The sequence below is a fragment of the Vigna unguiculata genome, chromosome 5 (genome assembly GCF_004118075.2).
Source record: "Vigna unguiculata cultivar IT97K-499-35 chromosome 5, ASM411807v1, whole genome shotgun sequence".
Classification (NCBI taxonomy): Eukaryota; Viridiplantae; Streptophyta; class Magnoliopsida; order Fabales; family Fabaceae; genus Vigna; species Vigna unguiculata.
The window spans coordinates 47,576,735-47,593,802 of NC_040283.1; the positions used below are offsets into that span (position 1 = coordinate 47,576,735).

The following is a 17,068-nucleotide window of genomic DNA, read 5'->3' on the forward strand; positions in this document are numbered from 1 at the left end:
TCTTTTTTTTCTCTTTCTTTTATATATTTTACACCAGTGGCATTCACTTGAAAGCATGTACTCTATTCTATCGCCTTTCAAAATTGAAAACCTTCACAGAAAGAGCAAAGATAGTAGCAAATAGCACTGCAAACCCAACAACTACACCAGCAGCAACTCCAACAAAATCTTCTCTGTAGCCAAAGTATCTTCTCAGAAACTCTTTCACTGTCTCGTTTGCCTCAACTGTGCTTGTTACATCCCCAAACTGTGATGCTGCCAATCCATATAAGGTCCAAGCCACAGGACATGCCCAATAGTACCATCTCCACCACACAGGAATGTTCTATAGAAAATACAAAATAAAACTAAAACATCAGCATATATGTGCAGCCACTTAATTTTCTCACATGCATTGGTCACTACATTTTACGCGACTTACAGGTTGTGGAACAACAAATCCAGAAAACAGATTCCAAAGTCCGTAAAATGAAGTTGCCACAATTGAAGCAATGTGTTGGTTCGGTGTTACAGCCACAGTCATCATGCCATAGAAGGTGAAGTACAAAAATGTGAAGTACATGAAGAACAGATACCAAAAGAATTTGGATGCAGTCCATTCGAATCCGATCATTGCATAAACTATGATGCCATATGTTACAGCTTGGACAAAAGTGTATGGTATCTCTATTACAACCTAACAAGTAAAAGGTGTATTAATTTACATTAATTGGATTGAGATGTAAAACTGACATAAAATATACTAAATATTGCTTCTAGAAGTCATGAGCTACCTGTGCAAAAGCATAGGGAATGGCTGAATACATTCCAGCTGCTCTTTCTCTATAAAAGACTGTTCGTTCAATGGCCACAACTGGTTGCACAGAAAACGCATTCTGAACCCCAAGGAAGAGAATGGCGTTGTACATTGAACCAATAGCATTAAACAGATCTTGTTTCCTTCTTCTGCATGTTGTTCATAAGAGGATATGGATTTAACAAAACTTGTGCATGTTTTTTTAATAAAATAGCTCTAATCCTCTTTAAAAATTCTCTCATTGATACGCGTACTTGCTTTTTGTGGTATGCATTATGTTACAAGACTAGTAGCACAAAGTATCAAGAAGATTTGAAGAGAGATATATTACTCTTTTTAACCATACATTAACCAATAGTAACTCACGTTTTGGATCCTAGGTCCCAGAACATTGTCCCAAACATCAAAGCTACGAATGCAGTGAACAAAAATCTCACTGCAGTATATGGAGGGTTGCGCCAGTACGACCAATGCTGTTTCCATAGACAGGCCTTGCATTGAATGAAAAATGGCTGTGCATATTGTGAAGAAAAATGAAGTTCCTTGAAACCTGAAGCAGGCTTGCTCAATTCTTCTACATGTGCTTTGTTCCTCCTAACACATGGAATACATGTTTTTTTCAGAACTAGTTTGAACTAGGTAACATATTTTTTTAAAACATATTCATTTTTTGCTAAAGTAGAATGTGCAGTAACACAAGTACACTACAAAACAAACCAACTTACCTATATAGTTCTGAATTTTTGTATATGTCAGCAAAGTCAATATTCAAATCCTTTTCCCGTGCCGAAGTTGTAATCTCCAACATCCATGCTGCTGGGTTGTGTCCATCTTTGATTTTACCAACCCCTTCAATCCTCTGCATGAAAGCAAGAATAGAAACAGTACTGTAATATCGTAACAAACATCATGAACTATAAATGTCACTGTTTTTTTCAGACACGCCTTACCTCAAAATACTCAATGAGTTCATTAGAATGACGACCCAATGGTCCAACATATATTTCTTGTCCTCCTCGCTTTAGTAGGAAAAGCTGAAACCAAATTTTTTATTATTATGTTCATTGGTAAGGCAAGTCAAAAAGAAAAATGAGAAAACACGGCATCATTTGATCAAGAACAGCACTCACCTCATCAAAAGCTTCAAATATGTCTATGCTTGGTTGATGGATGGTGCAAACAATTGTTCTTCCTGTGTCCACTATGTTTCTAACTGTTCTCATAACAATGGCAGCTGCTCTGGCATCTAAACCTGACGTTGGTTCATCCATGAATATTATGGAGGGATTAGCCACTAGCTCAACTGCTATAGTTAGTCTCTTGCGCTGTTCAGTGGAGAGACCACTCACACCAGGCAAACCAACCAAAGCTTCCCTCAGTAAGTTCAACTCCACCAGTTCCATGACTTCCTCAATGAACATCTGTAATCATTCATAAGATTCGGCACTTAAGATCACTAACTATAAATCTATGATCAGTTCAGTTAGCATAGACAATTGCTAATGTGTCTTGTTGGACTTTATATGCTACCTTTCTGGTTTCAGAATTGACTTCAGGAGATAAACGAAGCCACGCTGAGTAGAGCAGTGATTCATAGACTGTAACATTAGGAGAGTGGATATCGTTCTGCTCACAGTAGCCAGAGATTCTAGCATATGTTTCTTGTCTTTTAGGATACCCTGAAACTGTGATTGTGCCTTCAATGTACCCTCCACTTTTCCTTCCTGCCAACACATCCAACAGAGTTGTTTTACCTGCTCCACTCACCCCCATCAGAGCTGTGAGGATGCCTGGCCTAAATGCACCGCTAACACCCTTCAGAAGGACTAATCTGTCCTCAATTACTCCATGATTCTTCATTTCCTGCAAGTTGAAATCAAAACGGATTTTGTTTTACTGGAAGAAGCAGACTTACGAATATGATAGGATAATGTGCTTATTATCTACGGTGTTTTCGTGGAAATCAACCTGTGGCATGTCTACTGAGTAAGTGATTCCGTCAAAGGTAAGAGAATGTGGCTCAAATGGAAGAATCATTCCTCTTTTCCTCCCGTGGCTGGGCTCGGCAACTTCCTTTGGCCTCACTGGTGCATGAAAATTGAAAGGTTTTTCAAAATCTGAAAGAATTGATGTGAATTACACAAAATAAATCACCTGTTTCTATGCTGCTACTTGGACCATTTCCTGGGAGTTTAAGTGGTAATCCAATATCTTGTAGAGTTTTGTCTTCATGCTTATTTCCATGAGATTCTTTCAAGATGATAGCCTGTGGCTTCTCAAGTGCTGCTCAATCATTAGCATAGCATAAGTGAGTCACAGTAAAATTTCTTCATGAATATAAAAACAGTGTGGAGGAAATACTCACGGTTGAGAAAAGTGAGAGCCAGAGTGAATGTGATGTTCAATAGAGCAACAAATCCGAGCAATGCTCCTACCCCTATCCAATACCACGATGCATGAGTGAAGAATCCGCGAGACTTCAGAACCTCAATTCCCAGTGACTCAGTTGAATTAGGAAGAACCTGTAGTTGAAAATTTATTTATTACAAATTGGAAAATATTTTGAAGTTTGATGATTCAAGAAATTACGTGGCTCCAACTCTGGCCGAGGAACTCATTGACCATCATAGCATTCTGCTCATACATTATTGGTGAAATCCAGTAACCCCATGTCCACCATTTCTTAACATCCTCTATTTCAAGAGAAAATCAAAAGGCAAAGCAAACATGTAAGGTTCAAAAATTTGAAAACTACAAACGTTTGTTGCATTGCATCTATTGAATACTTGTACCTCTTGACAATATAAAACCGCCCAGCGTCAGAAGGGTGACTATTGCAAATGATCCAAATGTGTTGGCTATAATCATATTCCTACCAGTTGCTGCAATTGTACGAAACAATGCAGAAGCCATCTGGCCAAGTAGCAGTAACAGAAGATATTGTTTGAAAAACCTGCATCATTGGCACATCTCAAATCTAATGCCACACAATCACAGTGAGTCTTCTTAAGTCCAAAGTAGATGAAGATAGATTAGTTACCTCCCAACACTTGGATCAAATCCAATTACATAGTAGGTGATAGATACCCAGACAACTACTTCAGCCAATGTAATAGGGATTTTGAGGACCCAGTTGGGAATAGCATATGCCCATGCAGGGTAAAATAGGAGGTCCCTTTGCTTGTAAAATATAGGAAGCTTTGCTACATTCATTGAAATATCAGCCATCCCATTAAACAACACCATTACTATGGAGAAAAAAAGTGCACCAGTGTAAACTCCCCCGTTATCCACAGAACCCTTATGCATCTCGGTACGCAGGAATACTGTCATTGCTATCACTGCCATCACTGCAAGCTGATGGAAAAAGGAGAAAAATCACACATGCAAAACAAAAATAAGATACATTACAATCAAACATATAAAACTAACTTGAGATAGCTTGAAGATGTGAACAAATGCATTCCTCTTCATAAGCAAATATTCCCTTGAGAAGTTAGCTTTCAGAAGCTCCTTCATGTCTACCCCGTACTTCTTAGTAGTTAATGCAGCTGGGTGGTTCTTTGTCTTGTCAAATTGAATGGCTAGTTCATCTCTAAGTTCTCTACCAACATGGAAGCATTGAAATGCCTTCGCAAATTCGTTAACTGTAACAAAACTGTATGGCTCATCTTCGTGGATCCAGTACTGTTGTTGATCCTTCCTTGAAGTCACCTGGGAATGAATATAAACACATTTGATATTCTGATCATACTCATGCATATTTTTCTTCCAAATTCATAATGTGTATGAGATAAGAAAAGGAAAATATTGATTCACTTCTTGGAGGAAATCAGCCACAGCTTTCCTCTCAGGACATCTGAAACCCATAGATTCAAAAAATTCAAGGACGAATTCACGAGGTCCTTGATATACTATTTGGCCGTTGGAGAGGAGGATTATGTCATCAAAAAGTTCGTATGTCTCTGGTTCTGGTTGCAATAGTGAGATAACTGCTGTTCCATCTAGAATGTGAACAATTTGTCTGAGACACTTGATAATTTGAACAGTTGTGGAGCTGTCCAAGCCAGAAGATATTTCATCCATGAACAGGGCATTTGTTGGACCAACCAACATCTCCCCTGCAAATAATGCATGCAAAAATATGAAAATAGAATGCAGAAACTGAATTGGAATAACTTGCATGGACAATTTGGATCACCACCTGTAGTAACACGCTTCCTTTGCCCACCAGATATACCTCGCAACATTTCATCCCCCACCACAATATCAGCACACATTTCCAGCCCCAAGATCTGTAAACAACAAATGAACAAATTATTGAGAGCTATTAAGAATGTATTTTTGAAGTAGGAGTGAGAGTCAGAACAGATACTGAAGGTATTATATCACCTTAAGTATGTATTCTGTCATCATTTGATTTGCTTCCTGGCTTTTAGATGCTGTTGCCTGGTATCACCAGAAGTCAGGAACATGAAAAGACAACTTGTTCATCACAATATAAATTCAGTGAATTTTTATTTAATCATAGCCTTTAGCAAACTTCAATAACTGAAATGATTTTCCCCTAAGCAGTTTTTACTTTCAAATTCAACACAAGTAATCTTCCCAAAACATATTTTTGAAGGGAAGTGTTGGACACAAAACCACACTTCAAAGCTCCGTGTTCACCTTCATATAGATATCAACAATAGGGTCAGGCTTAATATTCGCTGCTATCTCTCTTCTTGACAGTTCAGATAGCAAATCTGTACATGGTTAAAACAATACCAAGTCATGATTGGATCACACAAGTGGAAGTTATCACTTTCAATAGCAGCATGAAGCCAAAAGATTTCCAAGGTAAATAAATAGCTGACTAACCATAACGTGATCCAACACCTTGGCACCTTGCAGAGAAAGCCAAGGTTTCCCTAACAGTCATTTCTCCTATATGAACATCATGTTGACTAATATAGGCAGAAGTTCTCTGGGGTACAAATTCATTCATCTCATGCCCATTATAAGTCACTCTCCCAGAAACCTGCAGAATAAATCAGCACTTGAGTTGGACATAACCAATTGAAACAGAAAGCCAATGAAGAAAAGTGGAATTCTTTTTTCACCTTAAGATCTGGATCAAGCTTTCCTGCCAGAGCCAAAAGGAGTGTGGTTTTTCCAGAACTTGGAGGACCTAAAAGCAATGTCATCCTGATACATGCAACGATGAAGTATGAGACTAAGATATTGGAAAATGAATGAGGTTTCAGATTTTTGAATCCTTTCAATTCTACTCTCTCACCTGCAAGGTTTTACAATTCCACTAACATCTTTAAGAATGTTCACGTGCTTCTTTTTGCTAGAAAGAATATGCATATAGTTCAAGTAACTCTGAAAGATCAAATTCATCATAATTAGTTGTAGATCAAAGATAAACAAAATGCAACTATAGTTTTGATGGGAAAAAAAAGTATCAAATCGGTACATGGTTTACCTCTACTGTATTAACAATGAAGTTGAAGAATGTCGGTAAGGCTCTGCTGCCAACATAAGCTTCTGCTTCAACATTCAGATGCTCAAATCTAGCTTCAATTGTGGGAAAACTAATCCCAACTCTAGAAATATTGAAAGATAGTGAATAGGTAGAAAACTCATAGATGCAATGTCAGGGAAAGGCATGAAAACAAAACAATATTTAACTTGTAATGTTGCCATAGAATGTGTATATATATGGATCACATGAACCAAGACACGACGAAGGAAATACTAGAAATGAATTTATTACCTGTCAATTCTTTCCCTCAGCTTCAACAGAAACTTTTCATTGTCCTCTTCAGCATCTCTTACCAACCTCTCCAACACATGCTTCCTTTCCTGTGTTCCAATATCAGTGACATCAATTTCCTTCACCTCACCATTGGATGTGATTAACAAGCCTTTCTTTAAACGATTGTAAGTAGGGAGCTTTTCAAGTGCAGCCCACTTCAGAGCTTCTTCATCATCTTCTTCAAATGAATTCCTTGAAAAAACTCCACTTCCGTCTCTCCAAATTGAAGAACGGCTTACTTGAAAGCTGCTAGTACCTTTAGTCGGGTTACCATTGGCCATTGTCAACAGAAAAAGGTGAAAAAAAAAAATAAAATGGAGCTTCAATAACTTCTCAAACTCAATAAATCAGCGTCTTCAGAAGATATTATATTTTAGCCAAACGACTGTTATTCAAACATCATTCTAATCCATGGAGTAGTAGTGTTGCAGCCACTCATTTAAAAACAAAAATATCAGAAGAAAGGGTGGACTAAATGGATTGAACTCAGTTGCTAAAACATATTGGAACAAAATCTCTTTGCTGGTGCAGTTCACTCCTTTTAGTCCTACTATCTGAAAGAAAAGAGCGACATGCTAAATGAAAGTCCTCCTTGTAAATTATAAGGACTCCACACTGAAGTTTTGAGAGTAGCAGAGTGTGACTCTTGCAGCAATGGATTAGGTGGCACACTTGTTATCAAATGAAAAACTTAAGAGAATAGAACTCTTTGATTTGAACTCTTAACATCATCTGGGTAGGTGTGTTGGAATTACAAAAAAGATCAAAGTAAGATAGAAAAGAAGGAGATGCAGACTACTATGAATTTATTTAGCAAACAAAGATAGAAGTAAAGTAACATACAGTTACGTGTAATACTTAAAACAAATATTTGACAGATTGTATAATCAATCAATCTATACTGGTTGAATTTTTCGTCTTAGTTTCTATGAGGAAAAAGCATTTAAACTAATGCGTGATTGCCAACATAATAATAAATTTTGGGAGGACAACGTCTTTCGAGTAATGCTAGTATTTTGTTTCATATTACACTTTACCATAATGAAGAAGGTTGGTAAAGCAAAAAGAAAGGGTTGGTTAAAAACATGGAACGTGGCCATGCTAAAACCTTAAGAAATCAGGGTTTGGATATTGCGTTTGGCAGTTAAAAATTCATGAAATGAAAACATTGCATTGTGTCATATGTTTATTTGGCTAACACAAAACCAAGACTTGCTGTATTTGAAAATATGTTAGTCTTCCTTAACAAGAAATGTTTCTTATTATCATGACTGCATCGTACGCAATGTTAACTATGTTCAAAGGATTAACGAACATGAAACAAAATGTTCGTTGAAATAATGAAACAAAATGTTTAATACGACGTATTACAACAACACATGCTATCAGTATAATGGGCTTCACGACAAGTTATGTGAATTGGGCTTTTTTTCTAGTCTAAGCCCAAATAAAGTGAATGCTTGATTGGGGCTGTTACTTCCTCCACCCCATGAGATTTCTTCATGCACTTCCATGGAGTGTTGAAAAATCTAAAATATTCATGTTTTAAATTTTTGGAGTTTGAAAGTCAGAAATAAATATGTTCTAAATGGATAAACCAAAATATATTTTTAAATCTAAAACAATTGAGAAATTCTCATTAGTATATTTAAAATCAAAATTTAATAAAATTAATAGAAACATTAAATTTTAATTTATTAAAAAAATGGGTTAAGTATGTTTTTAGTTCCTGAACTTTGGTCAAAAATTAGAATTCGTCCCTGGTTGAAACTTTGATAAATTTTGATCCCTGAACTTTAAAAATGAATGAATATAGTCCTTTTAACCCAATTATGTTGACTCTTTTTCAACAGGTGGAATGTGTTTCATGTTAATATTGGAGTTGTTTACTCTGTTTGACACATTCTCGGCTCAATATTTACTAAGAAATGCATTCGAAACCTAAAAAAAAATTCACAAAATTGGATTAAAAGAACTATATTCATTCATTTTTAAAGTTTAGAGACTAAAATTGATCAAAGTTTCAACCAGAGACGAATTCCAATTTTGAGTCAAAGTTCAGAAACTAAAAACATACTTAATCCTAAAAAAATGACGAGATAGAAAATAATGTACAAATACATAGATTTTTCCAAAAAGGAACATAAGAAAGACTAATATAGAAGTGGATGTGATATGATAGTAAAAGAGCGTAATCAATGATAAACTTGAAAGAAGATTGAATGGTAGGGTCAACAAAGAACCAAATATGGAGCAAAAATTGAGTGCAACATTTCCAAGCACCAAATCCAACGGCACTATCGAAAATTTAAGTACGCTTAACCCACTAAGGCTATGAAAATTTCAAGACCAAGAAAAAACACACAATTCATAATTTGACACAACAATATATGCTTCTTAATTCAAACCACAAACCAAAAAACTGATATGGGAACCAACTTTACTCACCTTACCCCACTAATCATCAACAAAGGATAAAGTTAAATCCTATTCCCACCACACATGCCATACATAGTCAATAACCATATTTGTACGTTAATAAAACATTACAATCTTGTTTCTTTTTCGGAGTGTACTTTGTTTGAAATAAAAAAGATACTTTTTGGTAGCTTTTTTCAACACAGTGCCCCCAATTTGCTCAAACCAAATTCATTTGTTAAAAAAATGCAAAAATGAAAATGCCACAGTTCAAAATTAATTCTTACATGAAAAAAAAAATCATATCATCTGCATAAATATTTAACAAACTGTTATTTTAGGTAAATTATAAATGATTAAATATATTTTTAGTCTCTTAACTTTAAGTAAATCTTAGAATTAGTCCATTTCGAAACTTTGGACCAATTTAGTTCTTCATTTCTCGAAATATGTGAATTTAGTCATTTTAATCAAATTTTATTAAGTTTATTTGACATTTCAAGCGCATTTCACCATAGTATTTGAGTTAATATTAAAGTAAAAATGTGTCAAATAGTATAAACAACTCAAATACAATCCTGAAATGTGTATGAAACATTAAATAAACTTAACAAAATTTGATTAAAAGAACTAAATCTATGTATTTTGAAAGATGAAAGACTAAATTTGTCTAAAATTTTAAAATAGATTAATTCTAATATTTACTAAAAGTTAAAGGACAAAAAACATATTTAACCCAATTATAAATTGGAGCGAAAAAAATCTCTAGAATCGTACGAGAGCATGTAACAAAAAAACAATTTCAGGGGTATTTTAGTCTTAACAAAAAGGAGCATGTAACAAAAAAACAATTTCAGGGGTATTTTAGTCTTAACAAAAAGTAGATAAGGTGAGTATTACATATCCTCGTTCTTTGTAACCGTTACCATGTTAGTAGTATAGAGAGGGAACCTCTGGCACCAAATTTATTACATGTATTGTAAAGTGATCCTAATCTTTAAATTGATTAGTTGAGTTTCAAACCTTTGAAAGTTAAATTCGATTCGACCGTTGGCTCTCTTAGTCTTAGGTACATTACTCCAAAACATAACGAAACAAGAAACAAAACAGAACACGCTCCTCCACCCCCCTTCAAAAACTGTAACAGCAAACAAGAACTTCAAACCTCAACCCAACGGTAATGGCGGAAGCTGAGGATTTTGGGTTCGCCCCAGATGAAATGGTAGTGAATGAGAACCTTGGCTACCCCAAAGCCTTCGCAAAACTCTGCCGTGACCGGGGTTTCGGTGCCTACACCCATGGCCCTCCCTTTACCTTCATCCCTTATGCTTTGCAAGAACATGAGGTAAACAAAAAAAAAAATCGATCTTTCTTTCTCTCTATCATGTATGTCTTAGCTTAAGTGGTGAAGAAAACATTTAAAGTGAGTTCTGAGTTTGAATTCAAGAATTTTGTGTTGTTGGTTGTTGTTTTAGGCTGAGAGAGCTGGGGATTTGGATGAGATGTTTCCGATTATTGATCCCAAAGCTAAGGCTACCAGCAAGTCTAAGATCTTTGTCAGTGTCTTGTGGAAGCAGCTCCGCCATCTTGGGTAGGTTTCAATTTGGAAGATTCTGAAAGTTTCAATTTTGATTTCTGATGCATTGCTTGTGTTGTGTTATTAACAATTTCGCAAATATCAGGAATGCTGGCTTTGACCCCGCTGTAATTCGAGTGGATGGTTATGGCAATGTGATCTATTATCATGCAGATTCTGCCTCTCCTCTGGCTTGGGATGTTGATCACTGGTTTCCTTGTTCAAGTAATTTTCATTTCTTTTTATACTCTGAGAATGTGTAGAAGTAGAATTCAATTAGGGTGTGTGTGTCACATGGTATGATTTTGCTCCTTTGGTATCGGAATGCAGGGGGAGGTTTGACTGTTCTTAGCAATCTAAGGATATTACAGCGGCAAGTATGTAAGAGGAAGAAAAACAAGCTGGAATTCTTGGTGCCATGGTGGGATTTCCAATTGGGGATCTCTGTGAACCAGTTCCTGTCTGTTTTTGCATCGTCAAACTCAGACTTCAGGCAGGTTTTTTTTTGGTTTATTCTTTATTTCTGTTAGTTCCTGAAATTTACACGACTTTTAATCTAAAACCTGAAGACAATGGGATTATGTGTCTTTATTTTTATATAATGTTTCATTTTATCTTTTTTATCCAAAGTGGGACTTCTCACACTTGGATTATCCTAACATGATGGAAGGGTAATGGTATTTGTATTTGCAAATGACAGGCACAGAGCCTTTTCATTTTTGTTCTATGAAGGAGAAAATCAAGAATTGAATGCTTCACAAATAGTGGATTCTCATTCTTTCCCACAACACTTTTTTGGGTTGAAAGATGAGATAGGCCTAGCTCCAGCTGCAATTGTAGAATCTCGAAGGGAACCTTGTGATGCATTAGCTTTGAGACAACTTGATTACAATAGGAAGCCAAGGCCAATGTCTCCTGCAATAGGTTGGTGGCAGTTGATGGTTATGGTTCAAAATTTGAATTGGTTAAATGATTTGTTTTATGTCTGACCATCCTCTGATTGAAACTATTTTCAGTAGCTGCAAGGAAAAGAAATGGCAATCTTCTGAAAGAAAATGAAGATCCAGATTTTGTGAAAAACCCCTACCAAGCAATTGTCATGGCTAGAGATTCCCTAAAGCAAAGAGAGGAAACTACAAAAATGCAGGCAGAAATACAGAAGCTGGATGATGAAGTGAATGAAATGAAGCTCAAAAATGAAGAAGAAAAGCTCACTATTCAAGACCTGGAATCGGCGCTCATAAAACGTAGGAGGAAGGCAGAAAAATGCAGACGGTTAGCTGAGGCTCAATCTTCTTACAGGATTATGCTTGAGAAGATGATTAGGGACACCATGCACCAGTAAGTCCCAATACCCGAGATTGAAATGGTGTTATAGAGTGTATTTTCTCTTCATTACAAAAAACTCTTTCGAGAAAAATAGTTGTTCCTTCAGATAAAATTACTTTTCTGATACATTAATTACTGATAGATTTTAGTTGAAAATTTTCTTGCATTTGACATATAATAAGTGTTTTTCTTTGGACTTCAACTACTGGTTTTTAATGATTGGTTTTGTTGCAGGAGTGTTATCTATAAGGAACAGGTAAGATTGAACCTGGCTGCAACTAATGCACTAATGGCTAGACTTGAAGCACAGAGGGCAATTTGTGATGCTGCAGAGAAAGATCTTCACAAGAAATACAAACAAAGGGATGACATAGAGAAGCAGATTAGACCTGAATGGGAGCAAGGAAGGAAAAGGTCAAGAATAGATTATACCACTTTAGAAGAGAGAGACACTAAACCTGCTCTTTACTTGCCTGGGCCCAGACCAAGAACACCTTCGCACAAGGAGCTCAGAATGTTTTTAGAGGAGGAACAAAAAACATCCGAAGTTGACTTCCCTGCAAACAAGGAACAAAAGCAGGAAGATAAGGAAGAGAAGATGCAAATGCCTGCTAAAATTGACACAGAAGAGAAGCTAGAGGAGCATACTACATCAAGTGTTGCATTGGATGAAGAAAACACAATTGAGCAAAGACTTGAGAAGCTTAAAATCAGCAAAGGAAAGAGGAGTTGTAGCTTTTCATTCACAGGTCTTCATGAGACAGAAATCGAGGAAGATGAAGAAACCAGAAAGCAACGTGGAAAAGGGAATGTGGAGAAGTGGCTTCAAATGCTTTTAGAAAATAGTCAGCAACCAGGAACTGATCCAGAAGAAACAAATGCAAATGCAAATGCTTCTTGTAGAACTGAAGAAAAAATAATCCAACAACTGAATGAGAAGTTCCCACAAAAGGAGTTGAGGATCTCAAAAGTTTCAGATTCTGATTTTAAAGAGAAGCAGCTACAGCTTCTTGAAGACAAGAATGGATTAACAGATCAAGAAGATAGAATGGAAAGTGAATCTAGAAGTGTTATACCGACAGGACATAAAAATTACTCTGAAGAAGCTTGCATAGGTGAAGGAAATTGCACTCCTAATGTTGAAGGGATGGAGAAAATGGAAGAACATAAAAAGGAAAAAAAACTTCCTAGATCAGAGAGTGCCAGGACCTTGAGGAGAATTCCATCATCTCCTTCATTGCTCTTTGGTATCAGAAAAGGTGTGGACTACATTCGGAAGAAGCCAACAGCAAGTGATGATTTGGCAGCATCAAACAGTTTCTTGAGGTCATCCATCAAAACAATCAAGAAAGCTGTGAATCTATGAATAGAGATACATTTGATTGAGGCTATGCATAATGCATTTGTATTTGTAACCTTTGTTTCTTCACGATTTTACAATTTGAGTTGTGTTTAGCTGAATAAAGTTAGTGAAATCTATAATCCAAAAAAAGAGAGAGAAAATTAGTGTGTGAAATGTAACCATTATTTGATTTGTGTACAAGATTTTGAAGTTGTCAAATATTTGATAAGTTATAACAGCTTGTTTTTGCTGCTAGCAATTTAAGTTTCTGTTTCTTGTACTTTTTCTGCTTTGCAAAAACTGAATGAATTCCCGTTAATGCCACATTTACTTTATTTACTAGAATTAGTGAATTACAAACAGAAATGATCTGGTGTTTTGTCTGGGAATCGGATTCAGATGCTACAGACAAACGTTCACAAGTTCAAAAGCATCAAACAGAGAAGGAAATTTTTTTGTCATTTACATGTCTGCTTATTTTATTTTATTTTTAATATGTTTAACTTCTTCGATATAATTAACATTTTATTTACTAAACTCGTTAAATTAACTGGTTTTCAAAACGTGAATTACATTACAATTTTACTTTTAAAAATATTAATACTCAAGAATCTCAAACAAATACTAACATTTTATTTAAAATTTTCTTAATTATATTATATAAATTTTAATAATAGGAGGAGGAAGCTGTCAAATAACATTCATTAATTTTAACTGTCAAATAACATTAACAGTGTATGTTATATGTTAAAAGTTAGGAAACATTCAGAACATTTCAGGTCTTGGTCGTGCGTTCTTATCTTTTATTTATGCAGTCACAGTCATTATTACATAAAGAACTTTGGTATATGCACATCGAATTGAATTTTATTCCAAATACCAGAGTTATATCTCGCATTATTTCTCAGGTCTAACACAAAAAAAACGAACTTGTATACTATAACAAATTAACAGAGACTATATGAATCATATATTTTTGTTCAAAAACCAATGTTTCAGGACATAGATTTCCTCCACTTCTGGGGAATCTTACTTTTGACCAAACTGGTTTTCATGTCCATTGGCGTTTGCCTTCCAAACCCAGTTTCTCTTTCAGCTTCCTCCTCCTCTTGTTCTATTCTCTCCACCCCTCCCACATTTCTACCAAATGTAGGCATTCCAAGCATCTTCCATTTGAACAAGCCCTTCTTCTTCACAACCAACCTCTCCATCTGCACTTTCATGGCATTCAGCTGGTTTTGCAGCCTGCAAACATCTTCCTTCAGCTTCCTTATCTCCACTTGCTGAGCATTCATTTCTCGCTTTGAAAGGCACCTTCCAGGTGGGTCAAGGCCTCCATTTGGACTCCTCAAGCTGAAGGAGCCACTCCAATCTACTTGGCGGTTGAGTTTGGCTTGTTCAGAGAACAGCACCTGAATCACTGCTCTCACAGGCAACCTTTCATTTTGAGCTGCATGAAGTGAGGCCTCTGGTGTCAGTTTTCTGCTATCAACCACTCTGCACAGACCCTTCCTTTCTTGCTTTGACACACCTGGATGTGCCTACAACACATAACCAGAGTTCGGAGTTTCAAAATCACACACTCACCACAAATAGTGCAAGAAACAATAACTACTAACATACATGTCATGTATGTTAGGATTGAGCGCTTACCACTAAGTCAAAAGCTATAGCTAGTAGTCAGAGTACAATCTTGTCCCCATCCAGTACTGTCTAAAGTGGCCAAAAGGGTATATGGATCTTTTTAATGGTGAAGTGAAGTTCTAATCTCACAAATAGGAAAAGTTTGTATTATTCAAATAGCATGTAGGAAGACTAACTACTAGTTTATAGTTCTACTTGTACGTGACGTGTTACCTAAATTTAAGAGACTAGTGCACCTTATGGCAAGTAATAAATACACAGAGCAACCAGAAGGAAATGCCAAGCTTTAACATCTAAACTAGAAAGAGTTTCCTGTTCTCAAGAGAGCATTAGTTGCGTTCCATTTCAGTAAAGTATTTACGTAAACTATTATATGTATATATTAGGACAAGAGAAAAGCCAAATATTAAAAACAATTTGTCACAGTTATGATATAGTGGCCCCACATGACAGACATTTATGTTATTTCAGTTTCACTTCACATATTTCCACTAAAAAAGGAATCTCATGCCAGTGACAACAGAAGAAGCATTTTCCAGTATATTCAGAATGAACCTTGTCATCAATACGTAAACTAAGAGGCATGAATAACAAAAAAGAAAAATCACCTCTAATGAATCAAAGAAGCAACAAAACTCATAGACTATTCCATAGGTGTTTTTCTGTTGTTTTCCAATTCGAATTGGAGTTTCACCTTGACATTTTATATTGATGTCAAATCCAAGGTTTTATTACAGGAAAGACTGAGGTGAAACTCCAATTCTAACAAAGGAACATTGGCAGAAGCACATGGAACTGCATCTTTGAAAGTAAAATGAGAAGACATACTTTAAGGTAAGTGTCAATGGCTCGGTACAAGCCATCATCCGTGGCTCTGGCATGGCTTGGAAGAACTCCAGCAAGTGCATGGAACTCAGACAAGGACAAATTAGCATCCACAGCAGCCTCAGCGAGGTAGCAATCAACCAACTTGGCAACCTTAACCAAAGCAGCACCATCACGGTCCATACTCATAAACCTCTTAACCAACCTCAGGACAAGCTCAACATCCAAGAGAGTTCCACACGTGTGGCTGAAGGAGGGTATCATGAGCTCTTTCAGAGAAGCTTGATCTAGCTGCGAGGAAATGCGGTTCTCAATCTCAGCTCTGTAAGTGGCATCAACCCGAACCATGTTGGCGGTTCTGAGAAGACGAAGGAGGAAGTTGCATGGGACAGAATCCTTCTCAGGAGGCAGAACATTCACCAAGGTCTCCACAAAGAATCTTTTCTTCATCCATGAATTCGTGACGCTTTCGGGGGATTGAAAATGAGTGGTGACACCATTCTCAGAAGAGGCAGAGAGATCAGGGAGCCAAATAGAAGCATAATGAGTGATGATGGAACCAATCAAGTCTGCACGAATACCCTTCTGTTTGATGCTTGAAAGGGTCTTCACAAAGTAATCCATGTCAACGATGCATGCATCATCGAACCAACATTCCCAGGATCCAACAGTTGCCTCTGATTCTTCACAACACTGTTTCTTCATTTGCACTACTCACACAACACTGCAGCTTTGCAACTCTATGCCACCCAGTGTCTTGCTTATAACACACAACAACAAAAGTAATTACAACACAGCACCAAACTTGAAAACGACTAGTTTTGTTTTCTCTGTTTCTTGTGTTTTGCGTGTGGGATTCGGACTTGTTCCATTTACATGGGCAAAGGAATGACATAAAAAACAAAAATTTGGAGCATATGGCTACTTTATAAGGCCACATTTACATCATAGTATATGTAAGAAAGCGTGCGTTGGGATTGTGCATTGCAGTTGGCAATTGGCACAGAGTGATGGAAAGTGATGAAAATGGAAGCCTGAGAAGGGCCTATGTAAAATTCCAAACTTTGTTTTTGCATTCCATGCTCGTGAACCCCCTAGCTTTTTGTTGTTTTCGAAGCAGACATGTGTACCTCTGATTATCTTGGACCATTTTCGATTTTATTGTACTATTTCAAAATAATTCACATTGGATTCAAAATGTACTTTGTTATGCTTTTCCGGCATCACAATCGTATTAAAGTAAAAAGGTTGTTTTACATTATTTAGCGATAATTTGACAATTTGTATAAGGTAAAATAATCTTAAAAAAATTAACTTTGATATTTAAAAAAA

General features: G+C 36.3%; 3 protein-coding genes across 3 annotated transcripts; 1 reads left to right on the forward strand and 2 right to left on the reverse strand.

The window, feature by feature from the left end:
- Positions 1 to 67: 67 nt before the first annotated feature.
- Positions 68 to 7,444, reverse strand: LOC114183354 (pleiotropic drug resistance protein 1-like). The gene is made up of 24 exons (XM_028070358.1): positions 6,561 to 7,444; positions 6,270 to 6,390; positions 6,078 to 6,166; positions 5,902 to 5,986; positions 5,660 to 5,819; positions 5,468 to 5,544; positions 5,189 to 5,245; positions 5,001 to 5,091; positions 4,616 to 4,917; positions 4,229 to 4,510; positions 3,837 to 4,153; positions 3,589 to 3,749; positions 3,386 to 3,489; positions 3,162 to 3,318; positions 2,951 to 3,079; positions 2,765 to 2,880; positions 2,327 to 2,659; positions 1,927 to 2,217; positions 1,747 to 1,830; positions 1,522 to 1,655; positions 1,163 to 1,390; positions 774 to 945; positions 422 to 676; positions 68 to 325 (listed from the first exon to the last, which is right to left on the reverse strand). Exons 1-24 carry the CDS (start codon positions 6,881 to 6,883, stop codon positions 68 to 70), a joined length of 4,326 nt encoding a protein of 1,441 aa, XP_027926159.1. The 5' UTR covers positions 6,884 to 7,444.
- Positions 7,445 to 9,989: 2,545 nt separating this feature from the next.
- On the forward strand, positions 9,990 to 13,496 carry LOC114183210. The gene is made up of 7 exons (XM_028070142.1): positions 9,990 to 10,365; positions 10,496 to 10,611; positions 10,703 to 10,821; positions 10,927 to 11,089; positions 11,297 to 11,520; positions 11,613 to 11,937; positions 12,160 to 13,496. Exons 1-7 carry the CDS (start codon positions 10,201 to 10,203, stop codon positions 13,289 to 13,291), a joined length of 2,244 nt encoding a protein of 747 aa, XP_027925943.1. The 5' UTR covers positions 9,990 to 10,200; the 3' UTR covers positions 13,292 to 13,496.
- A 623-nt stretch (positions 13,497 to 14,119) lies between these two features.
- On the reverse strand, positions 14,120 to 16,810 carry LOC114184182 (root phototropism protein 3-like). Its single transcript, XM_028071453.1, has 2 exons — positions 15,740 to 16,810; positions 14,120 to 14,808 (listed from the first exon to the last, which is right to left on the reverse strand). The coding sequence occupies exons 1-2, from the start codon at positions 16,439 to 16,441 to the stop codon at positions 14,263 to 14,265; spliced, it is 1,248 nt and encodes a 415-aa protein (XP_027927254.1). The 5' UTR covers positions 16,442 to 16,810; the 3' UTR covers positions 14,120 to 14,262.
- Between the last annotated feature and the right edge of the window lie 258 nt (positions 16,811 to 17,068).